This window comes from Apaloderma vittatum, unplaced genomic scaffold, assembly GCF_000703405.1.
Source record: "Apaloderma vittatum isolate BGI_N311 unplaced genomic scaffold, ASM70340v1 scaffold42964, whole genome shotgun sequence".
NCBI classification, from domain to species: domain Eukaryota; kingdom Metazoa; phylum Chordata; class Aves; order Trogoniformes; family Trogonidae; genus Apaloderma; species Apaloderma vittatum.
The window spans coordinates 1-19,055 of NW_009714103.1; the positions used below are offsets into that span (position 1 = coordinate 1).

The 19,055-nt window shown below is 42.7% G+C and overlaps 1 protein-coding gene across 1 annotated transcript; it reads left to right on the forward strand.

Moving 5' to 3' along the window:
• The first annotated feature begins 16,706 nt into the window (after positions 1–16,706).
• On the forward strand, positions 16,707–17,689 carry LOC104273307 (H(+)/Cl(-) exchange transporter 4-like). Its single transcript, XM_009868604.1, has 3 exons — positions 16,707–16,850; positions 17,184–17,283; positions 17,631–17,689. Exons 1-3 carry the CDS (start codon positions 16,707–16,709, stop codon positions 17,687–17,689), a joined length of 303 nt encoding a protein of 100 aa, XP_009866906.1.
• Positions 17,690–19,055: the final 1,366 nt, after the last annotated feature.

Below are 19,055 nucleotides of genomic sequence, written 5' to 3' on the forward strand. Positions count from 1 at the left end.
CGTGTACAGTTTTTATGCTGTTTTATTTGACTTAAAGGCTGGAAGACAGAAACAAAGTGAGTTCAGGCAAATTCACTGTAGTGTAATTTATTTATAGTGCCTTTTTTCCTTGAAGGAAAATACCTACTTTAAGATGTATTTTAAGACTGAAATTTTGTTCTTCAGTATTTGTCATACAGTAGAATGGAACCATTGAGCTGGTTTTGTTTCTGATACCTGAAGTGAAAATACTATGTTCTAAAATTGTCACTTTTTTCAGCTTTATTATCTGTAGCTTATTATGTACATTGTATCCTTTAGCACTGTCTGTGTTATAGCAAAATATTATCACCTGCAACGTGTTTAACACTGATTAGAAGTGACGTTAAACACGGCAGAATTCATTTGCATGTTCTTACTGTGCACTAATAGATTGTTTTCATTTCAGTTGTGTCTAAAAGTATCTTAATATTCTTAACTAGATTCTCAGTTTAAACGGAGGAAGGAAAAGGGTGGCAGGTCTTCATTTTGCTGTTTAGTGAGCAGGGAGTTAAAAGAGGAACGTGAGCTGGCTGTGTGGAAAGACAGCGAAGGGGGAATATTGTCGTCATCTCCACAGTTTCAAAGATTCTGATCTGACTCAGGAAAGTAGGCATATGCTGCTTTTGGAAAGCAGCTGCATGAAGGGGGTGCTTAAACACGTGCTCATCCTAAAGGGTGTGCTTTGATGTTACCAAGTGCGAGTTCTGCTGACCAGGGACACTTCCCAGGCGGCGGGTGTTTAATTCTGTAAGTTACAGCTCACTTGATTGCTAGTTGGACCAGCCAAAACCTGCTAAGAAATAATTTTAGTTGTGACCGTTCGTTTTAATGAAAGACTGTCACCCTAAATTCCCGAGAATGCCAGTTTTGTGTCCTTGCATCCTGCAAGTATGTAAAAATACTTCTTTACTAAGCTACTATAATAGAGTTCTTCATATTGTTCTAATTATACATTACCTACAAAGAGAGGTGCCCAACACAAGACTGACTTCCCAAATTCCTGCAATCTCCTAGCAGGAGGATCATGCTGTCTCTTAATTAAACTAAAAGTCAAATTGGTTCCAGATTTTTATATGTCAGGAAACGAAAACAACAACAATCAAAAACTGAATGGATTTTTCAAAACCAGTCAGAATATCTTCAAGTATTTTGTAAGTAAGTAAGTGTTTTATGTGAATTTCAAGAGCTGATACTCTGTTATCTTGTCAAAGATCAGGAAAACCTGAAAGTGAAAAGGAATTTCTTTTACTTGTCCCAGCTGAGGCAAAAAGTATTGGGGAAAAAAAAGAAGATTGTAAACCTAAATCATTAATCAATGAGAACGATTAATGCAAACATTCAGTTTTAAGGTAATATTCCCTGTTTCCTTGTGTAGCCTGTAATTGTTACAGGCATCAAGTGATTCAATCATATAGCAATATATGTGAAATAAAAGCATATTTAGCATTTATCATGCTCAACCATCCTGAAGTTTGTTTTTGCCAGTAAGCTTTGGTGGGTTTGTAGCGGGTTCCTTGAGCACAACTAGACGTATTTGGAAACTCTGCAGGTAAAAAAGAAACGGAAGAAATTTTTAGTGTTTGGGTAAAAAGCGAGCTATTCAGGGCTCCTTACCTGAAAAGACCGGTTAGTCAGAATTTCCCATCTTGTTTTCAGCAGAGGCCCTCACGTAGTAGTTAATGTTTATCAGAAGTTACCCTGCAGGGACACCTGATGGCACCGTGTCCCCATGAGGGCGGTCAGACACTGGAGGAGGTTGCCCAGAGAGCTGGAGCCCTCAGAGCGGGTGGGGGAGCTTGACTGGACATAGGCTGGAGCATCCTGATGACACGAGACCCGCTTTGAGCAGGTGTTGGGGTAGGGACCTCCCTTCCCCACCCTAAATTGTTCTGTGACTCTCTTAAGGAAGGGGCAGTGTCTGGTGGCCTCTCTATCAGGAGGGTTCGCTTCATGTTTTTAAGCAGTGACCGCTGTGAGACGCTGTCGGTGTACCTTGTGGGTCTGTGATTCTGACTGCCGTAACGAGTTCTGTCTTGATGTGGTAATGAGCTATCATATTCAGTATTCATCTCTCTTGTTTTTGTCACAGTTCTGTATGATTGTGTCTTCTTTTTTTTTTGTATTATTTGAAAGTATTTCTTCTACAAAATAAAATAATTTGCCATAAACAGAAATAGTGTTTTGGTATGTGTCAAAGCGCAAGGCATTTTTTGAATGGTTTAGATTTGCCACGATACATGATGCTTACATAAAGAAATGTTACATTTTGAGTAACACCATCATTTGGGTGAATGTAATGAACTTTCAAATACAAGAGAGGAAATCTGTGAAACTGGAGATCAGAGAGAGGTTACACTGAAGACCTGAAAGGGTTGCAGAAGTGTTTTGCATGGGATGGCAGGTATGTTCTCCCTCGTGCTTTTCACTCATAATAAGCTGCGAGCTCTATCAGAGGCTCACAGTTGGATATTCCCAGAATTTGTGGGTAGCTCCACTTACAACACAACGTGATGACCTGCCTTTCCTTCTAACAAAAGTATGTACTTCGTAGATTTGTATTTGGAAGTAAGTTGACATTATTAGTTCTGTATTATGTTACGACTGATTCCAAGGTGGAAGCCACTCAGAAGAATGCCAGTTAAATTTTTTAGGCTGAACTTTACTGCTGCTTTCACAAAGGAAACATTCAATGTGCATAATCTACAGAAAAGCCATTTCTCAGTTTCTCTCTGCAACCCTAAGCTTGCTGGAGCACTGACAAAATCATAGTACTGACATATGATGCCTGCCCATCCAGTATTTGCAAGACGTTAAGGGTATGACAGAGTTTAGGTTATTTTTAACCGGTCTGCTAGAAATAGCCATTTGGAATACCAGCCATCTCTGTCTCACTGCCATTAGGATCAACAACAGAAGCCGTAATGGGTATGTCAGTATCAATCTTCTGTTATAAGAATGAGATCTTACATGTATTTCTTGCTGCAGTTCTTGTAACCACTTTGCAAGACTTAAAGGTATGTGCTGTATAAAATGACCAATTTTAAAATATTTTTTTAAGGAATTAGATGAACTATGTGTTTCGTTCTCAGCAGGTGTAACACTGAGGTTTGAATTTTTAGGGAAGAGGGCATTTTACGGCTTATTCTGACTCCAGTCTCCTCGTTTAACTATAGATTCATACATCGTTAAGAGGAGGAAAAATGTATTTACAGAGACTCGTGAAACTGCAGCTAGCAAAAGCAAGAACAATCTTTTCTAAAACATCATGTGAAGAGTATTTTCTTTTTTTCCTGAGACCGCACAATCAACTTAGTATATTGGCAGAAAATATCAAAAAGTAAAGTTGATTTGGTTTTGGAATCTCTAAATGTCAGTAAAATGATTTGCTTGCAGTTCTGAAAATCTCAGTATGCTTGGAGTTAGAAGCTTCTTGGGACCTGTTTCTGGTTTGTTATGTTATCTAACAATCTCTTAAATTCGTACCTACATACATACCTAGGCTATAGAAGTACATCTTCTATAGAGAATTAGGTATTCTGTCCCTTTAGTTTGTTTGCAGTTAGTTGTTAAGTTTCATCCAACTGAAAATACACAATCATCAGGAGACTTGATGGAGTTCAGCTGTGGCAACAGACAAGGAAAAATTAGGAAGTGAATGTAGGAAAACCTGTCCAGGAAAAAAAAATGAGAATTGAGACCCTTGCACTCATTTGGTTAGTGCACAAAATTACTATTTTTTGTGTTGAGGATGTGGTGTTTGTGCTCAGTGTTTGTTTACCTTCCTCTGCAGAATTCAGTTAGATTGTTAATACTGATTTTAATGGATGCAAAGAACAGGCACCAGCAGGAAATTAGGACTAACGTCATTTTGCCATGCTCCGCTAACATGGTTATAGCTGGCCCAGGGCTGTCCCTGAATCTACGAGTGGTAGAGGATTGCGATGTGCAGTGTTCTGTGCGAGGGGCACAATCAAATCTCTTCTCTGAAGGCACACTCCTCACTCCAGAAAGGTGTGGAAGCTTCAGGTGAAGCAAGATAAGTGTTCAAATTTTGCAATGAACTCCACCATGTGCAGCTTGTGCGTGGGGAGTCCATGTGGAAGGTAAGTACGAGAACTTCCTTCAGCCAACAGACAAGATTTGGAGGAGCCATGTAGCCATTCTTAAAAAAGGTTTTGTACACTCTGTATCAGCTTGCATGGTTGGTTGAGCCAGGCTGCCTGCTTAGCGCATCCATAAATACCTGTTCAAACCCTGAGAGAAGGAGATCTTCCAGAATCACGTTTCTTAGCCTTTGGAGCAAGTGGAAGTCACGCGCATGCCGTCAACGACCCATGGATTTTTTGGGGGTTCTTGTGCAAGATCTTCTCTCTAGCTGTTGCATTTGCTTGGCAATACAAAACACATCCTTGGATACCCTTAAGGGTAAAAACAGTCTGCATAATATTCAAATATAGGAAAATGAGCAGTAAGGTGAATGTCCCGGAATTAAACACGTTGCACGTGTACAAACATGTGCACAACCTTCACAAAGAACGGTTAAAGCCTCTGCCTTGCGGAACTTGACCCCAGTGGCCTGGACAAAATGTCTACAATCCAAACTTTTGAAATTATTTCATTGTAGAACTCAAATGCATTGTAGAGTTTAATAAAATTCATAAAAAGACCCCAAAGAAACAAACAAACAAAGCCCACAAACAAAAACCACCAAACAACAAACCAAAACCCTCCAGAATCCTCCCAAAATATGGTTCTGGGATATAACAGTTAACCAAAATGTGAAAGTCAGGATAATTGTTTAGCATTGGGGGTTTTTGTGGGTTGGTTTGTTGGTTTTTTTCCTTGTTTTGTTTTTTAAATAAAACATTCTAGGGTATTCTGATTTTTAAATATTTGGTGGGAAAACTGAGGCAGAAATTTTGAAAAGAAAAGGTGAGCTGGCCTATAGGAGCAACTGTTTCAAGCAGTGACAGTTGCAGAAGCTAGAAGGCTGCAAGTGCAGGGATGGATGGATGGATGGGGATGAAGGGAAATAAAGAAGTGAAGGTGGCAGGGATGAAACCTCTGAGGTAAGCTTGCAGAGCTTAAAAATGTCACAGAAGATGGAGGGAAGTCAGTCTGTGTAAGCCTGAAATGGAGCACTGGGAGAAGAAAAAATGCAAGGGATGGTGGAATTGAGGTTTGTTTCACGTCCAAGATGCTGTGATTACATATTTCATAAAGATGAAAGAAAATATGACACCTGGGCGTTGCTGCAGAGTCAACAGGAATACTTCTCGGTGTGCAAGCAGCATGCTTATTATGCTTTTTCCTCATGAAAAATGTTACAGCTCTTGCAAAAAACAAAATCCACAAACCCTCTAAAAAATAAGGGGATGGGGAAGCAGCATGTGTTGCAATTGGTGACGGAATAGGTAGAGCAGGATAAAGAGGTTTGCACTTTAATCCTGTGGGATTACAGGCTGTTCTCTCCCTCTGGCCCCCTGTCTCCTGTCAGATCTATAGAGGGAGGATGCAGTCACATGATTCTTACTGCTTCCTCCCCATGACATCACTGCGTTTGCAGCCATACCACCCAAGAAAGGATGCTATTAAAATCTTTGGGACTGGCCTAAACGATGTTGTATTGCAGGTAAGCCACGTAGTTCTGGGGGAAGATTGATTTACCGCTTGCTCTCGTGCTGCTGTCCTAAAGCTCCAGCTCCGTCGGGCAGGAGTTTCTGCTGGAAAAATCAAGCGGGCACGCTTTCCCTGCGAGTGCAGAGGGTTTGCAGGTGCAGAGGCTGCCTGCTGGCTCTGTGCTGATCTCCCGTCTGACATCTCCGGCAGAAACGCTGCCAGATGGAGCTTTAACGCTGGAGAAGGCCCTTTTGTCCCTCTGTTTTGCTATGGCTCCTTCAGGCGTCTGCTGAATTCTGTATTTGTGTGGGCAGCCATCATCATCCAGTCGTGCGGAGAGAGCGCAGCAATACTGTTTTGTTGCATTCCCCTTTTTTTTTTTTTTTAATCCTGGATGCCTGAAGGAAGTTGTGCAGATAGATGCATATAAGCTTATAGAAGAAGGAGGATTAACTTGCTTTGAGGGTTAGTAGATGTATTTGGGGAAAGAGGCTTTTCCTTTATTGTTAGTTTTTGCTGACGTGGTTTGAAAGTACCTGGTCCAGCAGGTTTCCTGCATAATTGGCTGTAGCATAAGGTAGGTTTTGCTTGTCATCCAATATAAGCATGAAAAATTATTTTTCCAGAAGGAACACGAGATGACAAGCAGATTTTTACTTGTTACACAAAATGCCAATCAACAAAATGCTGAAAAATCTAGCTAAATTGCTTTTTGGAGCTATTGTAATTTATATAAGCAAAGTCCAGAATCTGTTTTCTTTCCTCGGTGTGGGTGTTTAATTATGTGCTCTGTACAAATATATGAAGACATATTTGTGGAGAAAAAATGGTGACTGAAAAAATTGGTGTGGGTTTTTTTTTTTTTCCTATATTGCCTTTTAAATATAGCTCAGGGTTTGGGGTTTTCTTAATACATTATTACTTTTTAAAATGATCCTAATACAAATGTTTGAATGCAAGAAACTAAATTAATTTTTGAGCTTACACTAGTCAGAAAAATAAAATTATACCTTTTTCCCTTGCTTTCTTAAGAATTCCGATAAATAATTCAGTGCATTTGCCAGAGAATAGAGGATGACTCAGCCACAGCTTCATCAGGCAGAGAGTCAGGTGACTTTTCACTCCTGGCCTGCAGGAAGTTTTCTTATTCTTGAAAATTCTGTTCTTTGTTCAAATCAATTTTTCCCCTAGTGGAAAAAATCTTAAAAATCTAGCAGGCCTAGGGTCTCTGTATACTCACCTGTACACTCATGGGGGGAGATTTTGGATCTTCTGTGCTGAAGTAGGTCGTACATCCTAGCGTGAAAGATGATTTCTGGTTTCCAGTGATCAGGAATGCAGTAATGTCAGGATGGTAAAATAACGAGGGGGTGAAGAAACAAGTTTATAATGAATTGTTGAAGTTAGAAAGGAGAACGATTCTTCAAAACTGAAAAAAAATTTCAATTTTACATCTCTCCCAAGAATCGCCTTCAAAAGCAGTAGAAATACAAACCTGTTGCCGTACGAGGTGGCAGGGTGGTTGCACGCCGATGCAGCTCGTGCTGGGTCTGCTCCCCTGTCTGCCTCTGAAGCCAAGGCTGGGTCAATTCTCTCCAGCACTGGACATGAGTCGAGCTGTGCCCCCTCTCTCACCAGGCTCACCAAGGCATGGCCTGGGGCCCACACGTGTGTTTCACAAGTGCAGTGGGCTCCCCCACCATCAATCCGGATTGTATTTGAACGCCCTGTGGAAATCCAGGTGACGCAGTGGTTCTCCTGATCTCCCCGTTTGAGTCAGGCATCATCTTTTGTGCAGCAAAAGGCAAGGTGCCAGGCTTAAACGTATGATGGGGCAACTTCGAAATTAAGTCCTAAGTCCTTCAGCAGTTATTTAGAATAAAAAGGTGACCCTGAAAACCCTGTGTGCCTCAGGATCTGCTTCTTGACGGTAGTACCTTCTCAAAGGTAGTGGCTGGGTGGCTTTTAGAAGAGGACTGGAGGAGGAGAAGGAGATGGTGTTGGAGGGGGGCGTTTGCCCTGCGGTTGTGTTTTTCAACATCTGCCTGGAGCAAACGGGCTCTCCAGAGTGCCATAACCTCCCTGGTCATCCTGAAGCTGGTTTTTGTTGGGCTGTGGAGGAAGGTGAGTGGGCATCAGGACTGTAGCCCAGTGCTTGTGCAAGGGAAGGGAGGAGGCTCCCACCTCCCCTCGCTCACGGTTCAGGACCATCTCACTTGTGTTGGTGTCACATGAGCCTCACTCAGGTCTGACCCACTCTTAGCTGGGCATGGTATGCAGGCCCCAAACGCCTGTAGGTACCGGTCCTTGTCCCATTTGCTTTTGCCATCAGGACACAGCTTGCACAGTGCTCAAGGGGGTGCACATGTGTCAATTTTTCCATTTAGTGAAATGAGATTAGGTTGTAGAGTAAGAGACTAACTTGCTTGTGTGTGTGTGTGCATGCATACACACCAGGTGCTGGGCTTTCTCGGATTTCTTTATTTCTAGTCTGGCAGAACCAGAAAAAAAAATCACACATGATCGTTCATGGCAAAAGAGAAACTCTGGCAGGGTCCTGCTAGGCTGCAGTTCCTAATCTGTAGTTAATTCATTGCTCTCAAACATCACCCCAAGGAAAAGGTTTCACTGTCATACACATAGGGGAGCTTCCTCTCTGTGATATGAAGTAACTCGCCTGTAACTGCGCAGCCCATCCGATGCGGCACTGAGAGCCAGCGCCCGGCGAACAGGAAAGCCTTACCCTCCATCTGTGTGACAATGACCCACTGCCTCCACACATACCCCGAGAAGCGACATGGTAGAACAGATTAATGGCTTTTCTACCGCAGGTGTATCAGATTTATTTAAATCTAGAGGCTTAAAAAGATTTTCACTGAGAGGTATGTTTAGTGCCATCAAACACCCTGTTTAAGGGGAGAGATTTTTAGGAGTAACAACACTGAGGGCATTTCCCTTCTAACAGTGCAACTCTCGTCTCTCTGAATGTATTTGCCTTTTTTGCAGTCCAAGAATCGTTTTCCCCCCTATCAATTTCTGAATGAGGAGACAAGAGCAGCACTGGAAACCTAAACCTGGTGCTGCAAAACTCAGCCATGTGTGACACGAGGAGGAAAATTGTACAGGACTCCTGACCCTTTAGGCCTGGCTTGGAGCTCTGTGACAGTAAAAACAACCGCTCCAGGAGGGAAATTCCCCCTCTTTTTTTAGTGCAGAAGGGAACTAGAGGGAAATCAAGAATAGAAACTGTACATGCGACTATGTTGGTAGCCTGATTTCCAGTCTGTCCTGTCATCTGAATTTGGTTTCTTACCTCAGATGCTGAAGGCTTTCTGAATTTTATCTAAAAAATCTTGTTCACTTCAGGAAGGAAGGGCCTGTGGGGTTGATGCAGGCCCATGGGGCTCATCTGCCCAAGCTGACGGGCTGTTGGCAGAGGGGCATCCTTTAATAAAGATGTTTCAGCTCAGTTTGAAAAATGATGATCCAGAGCCAGCAATGTTTCCCTCCTGCTTTTTCCACAGCCCTGACACCCATGATAATAACCATTTATATTGGAGGGACCTTTAAGACTCACTGGAAACAGAGATGTGAGTTTAGCGTTTTTTAATACCGAGCCAGTTTTGAGTTGTGAGTACAAAAATTCCACTTGGAGCTCGCAGGGAAAGAGCTGGGATTTTTTTCCCCTTCCCTTTCTGACATAACTCAGCAGCTGAACTAATTTTGCTCAGGCGTTCCAAGAAAAATCAAACAGAGACCAGACACATGATATTTCACACCAAAAAGAGAGTCATCCTGGGAAGGAGCAGGATGTCGGAGTGAGGTTTGCCCCTCAGAGAAAGAGAATCAGGGTGACCCAGGAGGAGAAAAGGAGAAGAGGGTGTCAGGCCATCTCTGACTGTTGGGAAGACCTTGATGGTTGATTATTAGCTCCCAGGGGGTGCAGATGCACCTGGTGTCCCCCTGTGTCTCCCTTTGCCTGCACTCCTGGCCAGCCCTGGTATCTCTGCTTCACCTGCCCCATGAGCACGTGTGGTGGTTGAGGAGGGGAGGTCAAAGGCTGTGGTTTGGACTGAAGAAGTCTTTTATGCCCCAATTTTCTGCCATTTACCCAAAAAGTTCCCTCCCGCTCTTCCCTGTGATCTGTTGCCCTGTGTTTTTTGAGCTCTGCTGTGGCTTCAGAATTTTTTCCATAGAGGTTATTTAGGGTAAAGCTACACATCAAAGATATCTGTGTATTTAACTTGCCCACACTATCATAGCAGGAAAGTCCTTATTATGTGTGTGTGGGGGGGGGCCATACAGAAAAATGCTGTGATATTTTAGAGTAATGTTTCCGATACTGCAGCCTGCCTGTGCGTCTGTGACAGGAGGCTGAAGGCTTGCAGTGCTGTTTGTATCTATATGGAGACTGAGCAATTAGCCCTTGAATTGCAGGAAAGACATCTGCCAATTTTAATATCCTGTCTTCCCTCTTTATTTTCCCAATGTAACTATTCTCCACTTTCTATGTGCCATATTAAGTTTCCAAAAAAGGCCCATAACTGGGTTCTAATTTTTCCAGGAGTCTGAACCTTGCTCTGTTCCAAGGCCATTGTAACTCTTCTTTTTTTCAAACACCATGGTTAAGATGGTTAATAAATCAATCAGCTTGTTCAGTCTGACACTTCTAAGGTGAATAGTCTTAAATTGCCCATGGCTGTTTTTCAACCTGTGGAAAGTTGCCCACTTTGCTCACTGTTAAAATTCTTGCTTTTGCTGAAGACCTTGTAAAAATCACGGCCCAACAGCATCTTCATGTTTAGAAGACTGTTTCATAACCTGCCTCCTATATCCTGCGGGGTGAGATGTCACATCACCCTTTCTAGACTGGCTTTTCCTCCATGGTGGGTGGTGGTGGTGGAAGGGGAATTACATCCACATTTCTTGGCCTTCCTGCCTCCTGGCTGAACAGATGTCGTTCTCCAACCCCTCCCCAAAAGGCATATACCCCTAATCTCCCTGTACTTGTCATTCATGTCTCTCAGGGTGACCCTGTTAATAACCTTGCTTGCTGACTTCTTGAGCTATCGGGCCCATTTTCACTGGCCAGGTGGCTGAAGACCTGTGGTGTAACCATGTTCCACTCTAGAAACTTTCTCCCTCAGCTTTATCCTCTTCAAGCCTTTTCTGAACGCTCTCTGCTTCAGCTCACTCTGCAGGCAGCGCTGACCTCCTAATGTCTGTATTCGAAGCCTGAGTGGAGAGTGGTCTGCATCCATCTCTGCAACAAGGTCTAAATCCTTTGCGACAAGGGCTGGATGGGTGGATGCTGGCAGAGCACCTAGCTCTCAAGATGAGGTGGCTTTGCTCAACAGTTCCCACTGAGCAGTCAATGGCCATGAGTCTGGGACACCATGCTTGGCCATTTTGGGAATACAGTACTGGGAACAGTCGACACAAGTATTAAGAGCATAGAGAGTGGCAAATCATCCGTCAGTGTAAAGGGGTCTTGTGATTGATTGCCAGTCCGACTGCATTGTTTGTTATTGCGTCCTATAGAAAATAAATCCCAGGGATTTTCATAGCCTCCATGCTCCTTATTTTGTGTAATACCTGCTGTCATGTCATGCCGTATGAGCACAGCTGATCTGACCAAACATTCAGATCAGTGGCAGGTTCAACTCCGAAGGAGTCATGACTGAAATGATCATGAATCACTTAAAAGCCCTTTGCCTGGAGTAGGATCTCCTTTGTTTTATCATTTATAGGTATATTGGTACCAAAGCATAGAAAAAAGCCCTGAGATGCACAGTTACTGCTTCTGTGTGCTGGCTAACTCACACCACATTTGGAAGAGATGGCACAGATGATGTTTTGGACACCTTGGAAAAGTCACTCCGAACAAATGTGAGCTGAGGAACTTGCAACTGGCCTTTAGGGCTTCTGCTTTCTTCCCCCAGCCTCTTGCCAGGTTCACTTCTTCCTTGTGCTACAGCAGAAGAGTCACTGAGGAGAGATGTGTGCTGTGCTGCCTGCCTGCCTCTGTGTTTCACACAGCAACCACCCCCACCCCTCCACTACTGTCTTCAAGGAAAACAGCATTCAGATGAAAGTGTGTAGGTGGATGTTCGTCTGCTAGAAACATTTGAAGTGTTGGAGTAATTCAGTAACTGTGATCTCTTGAAAGAAACTTGAAACTTGTTGGAATTGCATTAAAAACCTGCCTCAGTGCAATGTGTCCAATCAAAACAGAAAACAGGATGAGGAGAACGTAGCATGGAACTAGCATGTCTAGTAGCAATAGGCCAGGGCCAAGACTTTTCCTTTGATGACTGTTCAGCTCGTTGTTTCCCATCAGTATACTTTTCAGCTTCTTTGAACCTTGGGATGTTTTGGTCTGTGCTTGCCAATGTCAAACGTGTTTCAGATCTGATCAGTCAGTCAACATAATACCTAGAATGTCAGTTCACTGATAGAGCTCTTCTAGCTGTAGCTTTTACATTTGCACATGTTGCAACAGTTTTATAAAGCTGAGACGTCATTATTTTTGTTATAAATGAAATTTATCAATCTTCTATAAAACTTAACTCCAAGCTGCAGTGTATCATTCAGCTGGTCCCAGTTTACTCACTGTGATACCTGCAGAAAAAACCACGACCTTAAATATGATAGTATTATTGCATTTTAGTACTTTAAAAAATAACAAAAAGTGAGTAAATGAATCAGAAAAAAACCACAGTCCATGCCTTATGCACTGTACTTGATGTGTCCCAGCCCTTGGGGCAGCAAACTGTTTGCACGGGGGCTTCTGCAGGGATTTTGCACTAATGTCTCCTTTGCTTTCTTTACACAGGAAGTTTCAGTGTTTACTTACTTTGAAATTATCTGGCTACCTACAGTCATCAAGCCTCATTGGCTAATTGCTGGAACTTGCTCTTCTGCCCTTACCTACAGATACTCTCCTGCAGCACTTCCAACGTTTGTAGAGCAACATCTCTTTCTTCCTGACTTCAGAATGTTGTGCACCAAACACGACCGGATGGGAGGGAACTGAACATCAGGTTGACCTGGGCCAAGATTCCTGGAAGATATCTAGGGTTACGTAGTAGCCAGGAGAGCTTCTATCAAGAGGTGTACAATTGCCAGTTAGCACTGTGATCTCTCTTGATTTGTAAATCTATCCCTTCCAGGACCTTGGTCCATCTGGCATGGGGTCTAAATCCAGAGAAGTTTGCTAATCATAACTCTCTGAGTTCAGAAGAGTATGTAGTTCAGTCAAGTTTCTTTTTATCCTCATTCAGGTTTTAGCAAGAACCTGTTTACAATTATTAAAGCAGACTGTTGACAAAAGCGTTCAGTTGTAGATATACTCAGCTGGTCAGTAAAAATGCGAGCTTGCTGCTAAGAGCTGAAGAAGGATCTCTACTGTATTGGAGGGAAAAATGATAGATGTAATTCAAAGTTGATAAAAGCAAAGCAATGGGGAAAATGTCCCTAAGAGACCATGGGGTGATGGGCTTCAAAGTGGCCGCTACCTTTCATGGAGCATAGCCTGGAGTCATAGCAGACTGCTCAGTGAAAATGTTGGATGCCTGCCCTAGGAAAAGCTGGTGGAATGCCAGGAATTATTAGGAAAAGAACAGGGGACTAAGCTGGTAACACCTGCCCTTGCACAAATTATGTTGTATCAGCATCTGGAAAAGTAGTAGAAAGAACAGCAAGGACATCTAAGACACACAACAACAAAGGGACAAAATAACACGTCAACCAGTTGTGCAGGAAGGTTCAACACCTTTCAGTGTATATAAGCTCTGTCAGAGCATCCAAATCTTTTAAAAGTGCAGGTGTGAGGAGTGACCATGGGCTGCATGTGTTACTAATTCTACATATAACAGTCTTGGAATGTTTTCTTTCAAATTGGTAGTGTTGGACTCATTTGATGAGGCATGGATGTATACGTTTGGCATCTCTTTGTAATCAGTAAACAGAAATTAGCACATTTGGGGAACAATTTGTCTCATTCTAATGTAACTATATAAAATGCGTCAGATAAATTGCATCTCCACAGAGTTTACTTGCTCTCATCAGCTAAGAAAGGAATCTAGATTTTAGTGTCCAGAGTTCAGTTCAGATTTCTCATGCTAGATGAGACAACTTGCACCACGAATGCTCATACTTTTGCCATCACCACAGTGGATTGCTGCAGCATACCTGGCAACAACTCATATTTGGATGAGACTGATTTTACCTTAACATATGTGTATTAAATTAAAATATCTGTAGCTGAGTTATTTGTGTAAATTCTGCCCACAGAGCTGGGAGAATCTCTGCAAGCATCTCTAAAAAGGCAAGTTAGCTTGTCCTGGAATAAACTTCGGAAATTATTTCAGATGCCAAAATAGGGTGAGAGAAATAAATTCAAAATGAAGAGAAAGAAAGTGATACTTGCAGTGTTTCGTGCCAGGACATAAGATGGGAACTCTGTAGAACTCAGTTCGAAAGTGCTGCAGTTAGGTTTTATTTGCTAAAATTGGGTTTTGCATAATCTGAAATCACATTTCTGCTTTCAAAAGTGTAGTACCTGAAGTGAACTTTAAGGCTGATAATCATCCAGCTAGCTGCAATTTCCAGGTATTGGTACGCTACCTAGAGTTCAAAGTTTGTTTTCTTAGTCCTCCTTGGCCCTGTGGTCTCTAGCACATTTTTCTCTCCCTGGACGTGTTGTGTAGCACGTATTTTTTGGGTAGATTTGGGCTGAGATTGTAATTATCCCACATACTTGTGGTTTGGCTCGGTACTATCCATCACAATACTGTCATGTGCTAGGCACTGACAACATACTTAAAAAGCTATTTTTTATGTGGTAGTTGGGTAGTTTTCTTGTAGTATTAAGGAACACTTGCCAACATTTCAGCACAAGAGTTCCCAAAAGTTTGTTTGTGTAGCAGAGGGGGCTGCCTCGTGCTGGCAAACAATCTGACCTGCATGTTCTTCTTTGCTGTATGAGAAGAATAGAGCAAAGTAAATGATGTGCAAAATATCACAGCCTTACAAAATAACAGCATGGCCTAATCCTTTCAACTCATTTCAGCTTCCCATTCCAGTCCTTGGTCGTGGTTTGCAAGACACTGAACTCAAGGTCTGCTTGCGACTTCAGCTCTCTGGTATCGGCCACAGCATCCCAACTTCAGGCCCTCGTTTCCCTTCACAAATGCAGGAGCGTGCTCTCACCTGTTTGGTGAAGTACAGAGTGACTGTGAGGTGATGCAGAGGTGCACAGCTGCCTCCTCCAGCCACTCTGGCCCAGAATCTCCTGCCTGGTTGCAGGACCCCAGCCCATGGACACTGAGGGACGCAGCTGCCACTTCCCCATGTGCAGCTTCAACCAGTAGCAAAGCTGAGCAAGTCTCCCAGAGACATACAAACAATGGCCCTTCAAGTAGCGTGAGTGGTGAGGTTTATTTCTTGTCATGGTCTCCATGTTCATTTTGTCAGGTCTGTCCAGTTTCCTCTCTTTTTCCCATAGTTTTCCCATTGATGAGTTCCCTGATCAGACAACCTTGCTGGAACAGACATTCTCACACTCCCATGTGCCCTGATCAGTGAGTGGGGCCAGGTTTGTTTCCCATCACCACCTCCCTTACCATTCACATCAATTTTTGTCCCTGTATATTCTTGTTCAAGCTTGCTCCATAGCTTATTATCTCTTGTTGCATTGAAAAAGATCCTTGACCAAATACCTTTAAAGAAGCAGTCACTTTCCTGCCACACACCCTTATGCACAACTTTGTCTCTAGAGGCAGCCTAGGTGGTTCTTACAGTCCAGATACCAAAATTTCAGATGGCTGAAGTTAAGTTGGATGTGTGCCTAAACTATTTTATTTAATAGATTCTCCTGCTACTAAAGGCTCTTCTCATTGGAATTGATGCCAGCTTTTTCTGGAGCTTGTCCTATTAGTGATTGCTTTGGGATCTGACCTTTAAAGTAGATCACAGTCATTTTTTCACGTAGGCAGATGTTGCTGAGCGCTCTGTGGGAAAAAGAACTTTGGTGGTTATGAGGTAAATTCTTCATGCTTTGCTTAGGTAGGCTGCATGAACAAGGTATAGTTTCCAGGGATTCAGAGCAATGGGCATGGATGCTTCTCTGCTCTCATGTCTGTAGTGTGTAAGCCCAGAGAGCATGACCCTCAAAACTTCTGGGCTGAAAATGTCTGCTTGGCTTGTGTGCCACACTCTAGAGTGTATGTTACTTCACAGCCTACTTTGATCCCCTGTTTAACTGTCAAATGCTCTGGTAACTTTTTGCTATAGTTTGGGGATAGATACCTTTCTATTTCTTCTTGTGCTCTAGCAGGATGTGTGGCTGCTTCTCCCCCTGCTTTCTGGGGGAGAAAGCAAATCTGGAAATTTTGCATATAGGACAGAAGGTAAGCACTCCAGTTCTCCGAGCCATAGTTCTGCTGCTAGCCCTTCAGAAGTAAACTTGAAGAAGATACTGCATTTCCAGACTTGATGCAGAGTGGACATACTGTGATCTTGAGCTTTGTCTTCTGGACAGCAGAACAAACAAAAGCGGATCAATGCAGGGAGCTTAGAGTGTGCAAAACTAGACAATGCTGCAGTGTTAAGACTACCATAAGATCTGCATGTCATGATGAATGGTAAATTCTGGTGTATTATTGCTTGTTTTCTGAGCTGGTGACCTTGCCAACTTGATGATGTCCCTGCAGGTAGGGCATTTCTTCCAGCATGCGATCAGGATGTACCACTCCAGAAGAAGCCCAGAATCATCCTGGGTTTTGGGGCATTGTTATCAGGACAGCTGGTATTACTACACTTGGACACTGTGCTTTTCGTGTGTGTCTTTTAGGGTTTACTAAGCTGTTGAAGCAATCTTCCACAAAATCTTTTTTCTAGGCACAATGCATAGATTTCAGTAAGTGCCCAACAGGACTGCTGACTCCTGCTCTCTTAACTCGGTGGCTTGTGGAGTTATTTTGGAAAACCAGATTCTGAAATGCCTGGCAAAGCCACATGAATTTATTGACATACTTGTTTTTCCTCTACGTACAGACCCTAATATGGTCAATGCAGGAGACATGAATGGTTCTGGCAACCTGATGGATTTTCTGGATGAGCCTTTCCCTGACGTTGGAACTTATGAAGATTTCCACACCATCGACTGGCTGCGGGAGAAATCACGTGACACTGACCGCCACAGAAAGGTAAAGGTGTCTGGCTTTGATACCTTGCAGTCCCTGGGCTACATGCATCCTAGTGGTGAGCAAAACTGTCTTCCAGAGTTATTGCATCCTGCCTTGTACAACTTGAGGAGGACTTATAAAAACATGGATGTGGTACATCTTGAGTTTTTAAATATGAAAGGGCTTCTGGCAACTTAATCAGCAGAACATTTCTAAAGCATGGTTGGGACTCGGAGGAGTAGAGAAACTGTATACACTTTCTAGGAAGTTAAATATTTTTTTGTTGTAAACATTATACACTAAAACTGTGTCAGCCTGAATCAGCAACATGTCTCTATATATGTTTAATTTCAGATTACAAGCAAAAGTAAGGAATCCATATGGGAGTTTATCAAGAGTTTGCTGGATGCCTGGTCAGGATGGGTTGTAATGCTTCTCATAGGACTGCTGGCAGGTATGTATGTGTTAGCATTACAGTTATGACCCAAACCACCCCACCCAAGTTTGCTGCCATCTGCTTTTCTTTACTTCGTCTCTCCACAGATGTTTCAAGCTAAAAAGACCACTACGCATCCATGCAGTTATAATCCTTAATAAAAATACCCACTTGCAAAGTCTTTTGCTGAGTGCCGACCTAGAAAAAATGTTATTTTCAAGTAGAGGGATTATTTTTATTGCTTTTGGAAATACTCATCTGAGCGCTTTATGCTCGATGGGGTACTTTGACTTTCTGAATCTTTAATTCATGGAAGTCAATTTTATTGGTAGGACTTCTTTTTCTTGTCTCTTTTAATTCCACAGGTAGATATTATGATGTGGGGAAAATGTTGGTTGTGGACACTCAAAGGGGAGCTTTGTAAATTTCTGTAGCCACTGGGTTATCTTCTTTATATATGTATGAAGGGAAAATACAGTTTCAGACTTAGTTTCAGAACTGCTTCCAGGCCAGACAGACATTACATACTTAAAAGCCTGCTCAAACTCAGATGGCAAATTCATTAATTTCCCAAATTACTCCTGTCTTCTGCTGAGTTTAGCACATCTTCCCTCTTGGAAAGCTGCACTTTTCTTAGCAAATTGAAACAGCTACTGTTTTTTTACGATTTTTCAGTGATGTCAGGGTGCTCTTGTATCACACTGCTTTGCTTGGTAAAAGCATGATGTAATGTTTCATAATTTCTAAGTGGTGTGAATTTCCTGCTTACCAACTGTCAAGTTAATGTGTTTCTTGCAGTTATTCAAGAGCTTCACAAGTACTAGGGAAGTTCTTGAGAATATGTTGCTGAAGTGACATTTTTGGCAAATTAATTTATTTTGTAGAGAAGCCCTTGTTTCCACAAAAACTTTGATGGGAAGGGGAGATGGGAAGAGAGTCTGACAGACTGTGCACTACAGGGCTGCTGACCAGCGTTGGTCTAGTTTGTGATGGGGAATTCTGTTTGCAAATAAAGTTAGAGCAAGCCTTTGAGGGCTCTATTGACCTCCCACCAGCTAGTCAGTAATCCTCTAACTCTTGCAGAGAAATGTAGTATACACTCGCGCAGTCCCATTTGAGTAAAAAAAAATCACAGAAGATTTGTTTCAGTTGCAGTTTACAGTGAAACCTCATGCTGAAATCCTCAAGGCTGTTGAAAGCTAGAGATGCTGACCTGTTAAGTTCTAACACTGGTATGTCCAGCTTGGGAATGGAGGTTGAAGATAAACTGCAGCTGAGCTGCGTTAGCTTTTGCAACCTTTTCAACGACAAAGGTGCAGAGCAACATGTTTTACCTCAAAGAGTCAAATCATAGAATCACAGAATTGTCAGGGTTGGAAGGGACCTTAAAGATCATCTAGTTCCAACCCCCCACCATGGGCAAATTATCCTTTTTTTAAACTGGGACAAGGACTTGTGAATCAGCTAGAGAAAAAAAATTGCTCATGATCTGGGCTGACCCCTGTAGACTTTTTCTGCCTGCAGTTGAAATCACACCTGTGCTCTGTGCCTTCAGTGTTTCTGGGACCGGGAAAGATGGCGAGTCACCACCTTGGCCTTGGTGAATCACAGAATCACAGAATGTTAGTGTTTGGAAGGAACCTTGAAAGAGCATCCAGTCCAACCCCCCTGCCAGAGCAGGATCACCTACAGTAGGTCACACAGGAATGTGTCCAGGTGGGTTTCGAATGTCTCCAGAGAAGGAGACTCCACAACCTCCCTGGGCAGCCTGTGCCAGGGCTCTGTCACCC